This window comes from Bison bison, unplaced genomic scaffold (genome assembly GCF_000754665.1).
Source record: "Bison bison bison isolate TAMUID 2011002044 unplaced genomic scaffold, Bison_UMD1.0 scf7180017864270, whole genome shotgun sequence".
Lineage (NCBI taxonomy): Eukaryota > Metazoa > Chordata > Mammalia > Artiodactyla > Bovidae > Bison > Bison bison.
Genome location: NW_011494842.1, coordinates 11302357 through 11310727, shown reverse-complemented (window position 1 = coordinate 11310727; position 8371 = coordinate 11302357). Strand labels below are relative to the sequence as shown.

Below are 8371 nucleotides of genomic sequence, written 5' to 3'. Positions count from 1 at the left end.
TCACCTGTCCCCAGAGCCAGCTCCCCTCCGTCTGCCCGCTCCAAACAGGAAGGGCTGACTGACGGCTTGGAGCTCGTTCAACATCCAGGTTGAAATCTTACTCTTCTGTTGGAGCCTGGTTCTTGCCAGCAAGTTGTAGGTGTGAACACCACTTGAAGGCCCAGGCCCGAGGACATGGGAACAGCCAGAGAAGAAATATGCAGTGTGTCAGGAGCTGGAAGAGAAAGAGAAGGCCCAGCCTGGCCTCCGTCACTGGCCTCCCCCGCTTCCTCGTGGCCCCTGCCCTCCTGCGTGGACAGGACTTCTTCCCTCTCCCTGGAGACCCGTGGGACCAGCCTCCATCCAGGGCCCCTGACCCCAGCCCTCCTTTTAGTCTTAGCCTCATCTCAGTAATCCAAAGGCTACTCGTCTGGCTTAGCGTCGCTTTCACATGACCACAAGGCACCAGACGGGTTAGGGTTAGGGTTAGGGTTAGAAAAATTTGGATTCAGATTGAGTACTCTCCAAGCCACGCCCCCCCTCCCCCACCCCCCAACTCATCCCCCAAATACTCTAATGATACATATCAGGCACAGAGCAATACCAGACAGCCAGTTGGTAAATGAGCACTGTGTTTATTAGACATCTTCTGTATGCCGGGCACTGTACCAGTGCTGGGGCCATATCAGTGAACAAGACTGAAGCCCTTGACAGGCTGGAATGAAGGAGAGAGACTGTGAACACATCCCAGAGACATAAGATCATCCTCGGTGCCAACGAGAGCTCCGAAGTAGCTGGAATACGTGATGCATAGAGATCCCCAGAGAGATGCTTTTATCTGGGAGCGGGGAAGGGGGAGACTCAAAACTGAGGCCTGAGAGTGAGGATGATGCAGCCTCGTGGCTCTGGGGGCCAGGGTTCCACTCACTCTGGGAGGAGCAGCAGGGGGCCGGCCCAGAGGGGAAGGACTCAGCATGGTCACAGGGTGGGACAGAGACTAGCACGGCTGGGGTGGGGGACCAAGCCAGGGAGGAGAGCAGGACCCCACAGGCCTCCTGGGCTTGGCTTCCACTCCAGGAGCGAGTGGTGGGAACTCAGGGAAGAATTGAAACCATAGCGTGATGTCGTCTGACCAGTGGTTTGGAAAGCTCACTCCGGCCACAGAGTGTCGTGCAGGCCACGGAGGACCAGGAGCCAGTGGTTCTCAGGGAAGTACCTTCCTGGGAAGGTCTGGATGGCTCGGACTTACTGCCGCCTGCATGGGACACATGGGGGTCACGAAGATTTGTTTATACACTGAAAGGAACAGCCCAGGAAGGGGGGGGAAAATGGAAGGGGTTTTATGATGTGGGAAAGAGGACCAAAATGCAAGAGAAAATTCTTTGAGGAAGTTGACGGAATAATGTCCAGGATGTAAGTGGAGGGAGCATTGTTCTTGGAGCTAGGAGACACCCCCACCCCCCAGAACAAATTCATAAAATTCAACCATCATTTGTCCCATCCAAAAGTCTATAAATAAGCAATATTTTAAAGTTCCATTTACTCAGCTTTTGTTTCACACATTAGCGATGTGACCCTCCAGCCCGCTCCAAAGAGAAAAGGCAGACATCCAAGGTCTATGGCAGGAGGGCATCTTCCCGCTGACACCAGGCCTGGCTGATGCAGGAAACTGGGTCAAAGACTGGGGCACTCTTGGGTTTGTTTTTTTTTAACTATTTATTTTTATGTATTTATTTTATTTGGCTGCAGCAGGTCTTCATTGCAGCATGCGGGATGGTCCATTTCCACTGTGGCACGCGGAATCTTAGTTGCTTACATGCACGATCCTAGTTCCCTGACCAGGGATCGAACCCGGGCCCCCTGCATTGGGAGCAGCGTGGAGTCTCAGCCACTGAGCCACCAGGGAAGTCCAGCTGGGGCGCTTTCATTATGATGTTTAGAGCAGGTTACCAGTTATGTTTTCTTCATGAACATTATTCCATGTGGTGCCCTCAACACGCCTGTAAGGCGCACAGAACCACGAGTGTGATTCCCCCCTTTTGACAGCAGAGGAAGCTGAGGTATGCCCCCCACCTCCCACCGCCCCCGACTGCAATGGCAGAGCCAGGAGAACCCAGGCCTCCCGCGCTCCGCTGGGCCGAGCCGTCTGGAAAGCCAGCTTGCTGAGGGTGTTTTCCCTCAGCCTCCACCCTCCCTGCAGCTGGGGAGCTTGGTTCTCCAAACAAACGGCAGCCTGGAAGTAATTCATCAAAACAAACACAAGTTCGAGGGTTCAGTTTTTATTCCCCAAGGGGAGGAAAATAATCCCAGGTTCTTAGTGACCGCGGGGCCCCAGGGAAGCTGAAGACAGGGTGACAAAGGGCCCCCCTCTGGCGAGGTCGGGGCTGCAGAGCAGCAGGTGCAGTCTCCCCCCGCCCCCGACACACGGCAGATGGCCCGGGTCCACCATGCTGCGCTGTCTACACAGCCCACTTATCAGGCCTCCCTGTGGGCAAACACATGGGCTGGGCCCAGGCACCTTGCCCTCCCCTCCGCAGCCAAAGCAAACACTGCCCGTCCCTGCCCTGGGCTCCTCTGCTCTTAATTCAGTGGCGCTGTCTGGCGGTGCTCCTTCACAAGTGCTCATTATGGGGGATTTGTGACCGTCAGCCAAGGACCAAGAGCCCGGAAAGGGTGATTTAGCCGGCTCTTAGGCTTCACCAAGGGCCAGGATGAATCTGTTTGATTTAGGATTCCTGGGGAAGCTGTGGAGCGTTCCAATCCCTGCCAGGGGCACACGTGGACAGGTATATCTTCCCCGGAAGGGGCATTAGTCATCCATGGTGTCAAAGCTGCTGTTTCTAGCTGCCAACAGTGGCTTCGAGAGTGGAGAAAATAAGATTAACCCCTTTCTAGAATCTTCCTTAATCCCTGAGTTTGGAAGAATGTCTGTCTGGAACCTTGATGTTTGCTGTGACCCCCCATGACCACAATGCCCTCTTCTCCAGCCAGGAGGAGAACCCCCAAAGCCCCCCAGTCCCCCTAGCCCCAGCACTTCCGCTCTGAGAAGCCCGTGGCTCTCTCCTTCCATCAGGAGCCCTCCCAGGGAAACGGAAACAGCACAGATCTGGGAAGGAAGAGACCGGAACATAAGGGCTGTCCGTCTCGGCCTTGGGCGACCCTGGGCCGCTCACCTCCTCCAGCCTCCCTGTCACCCCTGTCAGGTCCGGATTCCACCTTTGCCCCGGTGGGCAGCTCTCCTGAGACAAGGTCCACAAAGTTCCCTCGTAACCTGCTGAGCGCCAGGGAGCCATCAGCGGGGAAACTGGCCTGTGTGTTGAGACCTGATCTAACGCGGTGAGGTGTGGTGGTGGTTTCAATGGTGTAGCGGTGCCCTCCACCCTGGGAATCCACAGTCACCAGCCTCGACTGGTAGCTCCATTACTTAAATGAGGTTCATAGAGAATGAACGGGAACCGGGACATTTGTTGTGAATGGAGGTCGATCTGTGTGAGAGGCTATGTCTTTGAATATCGTGCACTCTGAGCCCAGCACTGGGCCCTTTCTTCTCAGCCCCACCCTCACCCCCAGTCCTCACCGCAGGCAAGTGTCTGGGGCGGGGAAGCAGGGACAGCCCTAGTGGGGAGCTGGCTCCGGCTCTGTGCTCCTTACCAGGAATCCTGGCCCAGGACGCTTCTCAGTGGTGCAGAAGAAGCCTCAGACCCATGACTTGGTCCACAGCCACATGCCTCGTGGTCCCCAGTACCTGCCCTCGCCAACTCTCGGGACAGAGAGATGAAAGCAGCGGGTTTGGGCCTGGCCATTCAGATTCTGATGTAATCCATCCTGAGAGTGGCCTGGGTATGAGGATTCCTAAGGGTGCCCTAGGGAGAAGGCAATGGCACCCCACTCCAGTACTCTTGCCTGGAAAATCCCATGGACAGAGGAGCCTGGTGGGCTGCAGTCCATGGGGTCGCTGAGGGTCGGACACAACTGAGCGACTTCCCTTTCACTTTTCACTTTCATGCATTGGAGAAGGAAATGACAACCCACTCCAGTGTTCTTGCCTGGAGAATCCCAGGGACGGGGGAGCCTGGTGGGCTGCCATCTACGGGGTCACACAGAGTCCGACACGACTGAAGTGACTTAGCAGTAGCAGTAAGGGTGCCCTTTCCAACCTGCACCAGAGCTGGGGGAACCTTGGGTCCAGAGTGACTAGAACACATCACCTTCCCACGCTCTGGTGTGTCTGACTTTCTTCCTGGTCTAGGAGTCAAATTATGACAGCCAGGAATGTCTTAAAAATAAGGACTGGGCTTCCCTGGTGGCTCAGTGGTGAAGAATCTGCCTGCCAATGCCGGAGATGTGGGTTCCGTCCCTGATCCAGGATTATCCCACATGCCACAGAGCAGCTAAGCCCAAGCACCATAACTACGAGCCTGTGCTCTAGAGCCCAGGAGCAGCAACTACTGCACCCATGAACCCTAGAGCCTGTGCTCTGCAACAGGAGAAGCCCCCGCAGGAGAAGCCCACGCACTGCAACTAGAGAGGAGCCCCCACAGAGAAGTCCGAGAAGCAATGACGACCCAGTGCAGCCAAAAATTAAATAATTTTTGTTTAAATAAATAAGGACATCTCAGGACTTCCCTGGTGGTCCAGTGGCTAAGAATCCACCTGCCAGTGCAGGGGACACAGGTTCTATTCCTGGTCCAGGAGGATCCCACATGCTGTGGAGCAACTAAGCCCACGGGGCCGCAACTGCTGAAGCCCACGCCCCCAGAGCCCGTGCTCCGCAACAAGAGAAGCCGGCATAATGAGAAGCCCACACACCACAAATACAGAGTAGCCCCCGCTCAGCACAACTAGAGAAAGCCCGCACAGAGCAGTGAAGACCCAGTGCAGCCAAAAATAAAAGTTTTTAAATTAAAAAAAATAATAATAAGGACCATCTCCATTGAGTTAGACAGTGAAGTCCACGGAACTAGATCTGGCACACAGAACTAAATTTGGGGATCAGGGTTCACAGCTTTGAATTGTTTTCAACATCTTCCTCCCTGTTACCCCACATCCTCTGCGTCGCAGAGAATCACCGACTCCCCCTCCGGAAGAGCGAGCCGGCCACGCCCACACCCCCTACTGCCAGGTATCCACGTCCACACCTGGATGCTGCAGCCGCCTCATCTCTCTGTCTGATGCAGTTTTTTAAAAAAATACCGTGTTCTTTACCCAAGGATCTTCAAAAATTCTTATTATGGTAGCCAAACTTTGAGCAAATTAACTGCACATCCCCCATATTAGTTCTCATACTTTTCTGGGTCCAGTGAGTCTGAGTGGGGCCCAAGAGTCTACATCTCTTAACAAGCTCCTGAAGGTGCCCGTCCCACAGGTCAGTGGGCCCCGCTTTGCAAAGCAAGGAGCCACACTAGTTATTTGGCTTTTTCCAGGTACCTGGTCTACTCCAGCAATTTGGAAGTGAGAAAAGTGAGGACCAGAGAACAAGCATGTTTTACCCAAAGTCACACCATGGGTTGGGGACCATCCTGGCTAGAACCCAGGGGTCATGCTTCTTAGGCCAGAGAACCCTTTCTCCATGCCCCGCCATGGGAAGCTTCTAGATGGGGCCACATGGTCAGGAGGAAACGTCATGGAGTATAATGAATACCTGGGGCAAAAAGCAAGGAGTGAATCTGCAAGAATGAAACAGGTGTGTCAGCGAAAACCGCAGAGCAGGAAAGTGAGTGTGGGTCCTGGCTCGGGGTGATGAGACTTTTGCGAAGAGCAAAGCAGGCAGGCATTTCCTACAGTGTTTGGGGAGTAGACACAGCCCCCTGGGAGTGAGGCCCTGAGCGGCGCGCCACCTGACACCCACGGGGGGTGATCCGAGAGGTCCGTGACCCAAGCAGAGCCTAACCGAGACCACCCGTCTCCTTTCAGGTTTCCAGTAAGCACCCCAGTGCATTGTGGCAGCAAGAACGGACTCCAAAGGGCTCAGCTCCAGCAGCGATCTGTGGACTGCTGGAAGCAACTGGTGACCTGGATCCCAGTCAGGAGGCTGTGTTTCTTTAAGGATGGAGCCCTGGATGCTGCCAGTGGGGCTGGGGCCAGGCTTACGGTGCTGTCCTTGCTGTGGGTGCTGGAGCCGTGGGCAGCCAGGCAGCGCCGGGTTCTAGGGGTGGAACGAGCGCTTTAGCTCACCCTTGCTGTGGTCTTACACACAGACGACTACAAGCCTTTGAGGTCATGAAACAGTACCATCCTAGCGCAGTGGCAGGGAAGCTCATACTGGTAGGAGGCAGAAATGATAACGGGCTATCTTTAGCTATGGGGTTGGCCAAAAAGTCCATATGGGTTTTTCTGTAACATCATACAGGAAAATTCCAAATGAACTTCTCGGCCAACCCAATATTTTCCCCGCCACTCCCCTGCCCCAGCCCCTGGGTGAGACGCCCCGGAATGGCTGGGGCAGCCTCACAGCAGGTCAGACCATAGGCAAGGCAGTGGAGAGCAGCAGGGCATCTGGACGGCCAGCCCTGCCCTCTCAGGCCAGGCCCCGCACCATCACTCTCGTGGTCCAGATGACCCACGGGCGACACCTGAATCAGCTGCATCTCCAGGGAGCCACCCCTACGGCAGCACCCGGAGGGCAGTGGGTGGCTCCCGGGAGCTCTGCTGAGAATCGCAAGGAGCAGTGTGGGCGCCTTGGGCCTCATCTTCACCCCATGCCTCGGGGCTCGGCAGGGTTTGGGCCAATTCTCCCCGCTCCCATGGGGGAACGTGTCTCAGGGAGCCCTCTCAGCACTCCAGGCTCAGGTCCAGTGGAGGGTGGGCCACCCCTCAGAGGCCCTTGTGGGGACTGCCACCCGCCTCAGGACGCTGGCAGTAGGTCCAAGCCAGCTGAAGTGGGGTGGACGGGGGGACAGGGAGGGACCCTGGAAATTCAGCTAACCGAATAAAAGCACTTGTCCACCGCCCTGTCACCTCTGGCCCATGAGTCGCCCTGGGGAGGGAGCAGAGAGAGAGTACGGCATAGTCAGTTTCCACACCCACCCACCACCCACCCCCCACCCCGGACCCTTTCAGGTCTGGGTAACAGGATCATGCAAGAGAAGCTAGGTGATTACATTTCAAAGCTAGACAGAGCTCCTCTGACCCACACCCTTGTTTATAACATTAGAAAACTGAAGTGGGGGGAGCTTTCCTGGTGGCTCAGTGGTAAAGAATCCACCTGCCAATGCAGGAGACACAGGTTCCATCCATCCCTGGTCCAGGAAGACCCCACATGCCGAGGAGCCGCTAAGCCCGTGAGCCACAGCTCTTGAGCCTCTGCTCTAGAGCCCAGAGCCGCAGCTACTGAAGCCCCTGTGCCCCGCGACAAGAGGAGCCACCGCAGTGAGAAGCCCCAGCACCGCAACTAGAGAGCAGCCCCGGCTCCCTGCAACTAGAGAAGTCCGTGTAGCAACAAAGAGCCAGCACAGCGAAAAATAAATGAATAAAATTATTTTTAAAAAAGAAAGAAAAATGAAGTGAACGGGAGGTCCTGGTTGTTAATTATACAGCCAGTTAGTGGCAGAGGTCCCCTCCTCAGGCAGCTTTCCCTGATCACGCCCACTAGAGGGACACCCCCACCCTGGTCACCCTCTATCCCGTCACTCTGTTATCTTTTCATCACTACCTGACAGATTTCAGATCTCTATTTGCTTTTCTTTTTTCCCCTTTATTGGCCATGGTGCACGTCTTGTGGGATCTCAGTTCCCCAACAAGGATTTGAACCCAGGTCCTCGGCATTGAGAGCAAGCCGTCCACTGGCCTGCCAGAGAATCCCCTGCTTGCTTCTTCTCTAATGGCCTTCAGAGCCCACCACCGCCAAGCCTAAAAGCCCCATAACAAGGGATTGTTTGTCCTGCCCGTCACTGTGTCCCCAGCAATATGTCCTTAGTTCACGAGTGACAGAGTCAGAGCCATGCTCCTGCTTCTTGGGCCCCCGTGACCTCCCCTGGGCCCACGTGGCATGTGACAAATCCTTGGGAAAGTCCACGGAACCAGTGAGGGGGCACAAATTGCCCTCACAGCCTGATTCTAGAAGCCTCCCCAGGAGCCCGCAGGGCACAAACACGCTCTTTCTCTCTCTCTCACTCTCTCTCTTACGAGCCCCGAGGATGGCATGCAGTGGGCCAGGCTCCCTCAGAAACAGACTCAAAGTACCCCGCACACCTGGGTACCCAGCCCTCTGGAGCTGGTTCGTCTGCGGACCATAGTGCTCCTGCCCAGAAGTCACCTCCCAGACCCAAAGGCCTCGTTGACAGGGATGTGTGACATGGCCCCACGCAGAGCGCAAACTCCCCTCCTAGAACAGTCGCTGACCGGAGAGGAAAAGACGAGAGGAACACAGACAGCCCCCGAAGTCGCCCCCTCC

General features: G+C 55.6%; 1 protein-coding gene across 1 annotated transcript in view; it reads left to right on the top strand.

Moving 5' to 3' along the window:
* Positions 1–7106, top strand: part of LOC104994977 (kinesin-like protein KIF6) — a 296967-nt gene extending 289861 nt beyond the window's left edge. Inside the window, exon 17 of the mRNA XM_010848702.1 lies at positions 5893–7106. Coding sequence (XP_010847004.1) covers positions 5893–5903 — 11 coding nt within the window. The 3' untranslated portion in view covers positions 5904–7106. The remainder of the gene's footprint in view (positions 1–5892) is intronic.
* Positions 7107–8371: the final 1265 nt, after the last annotated feature.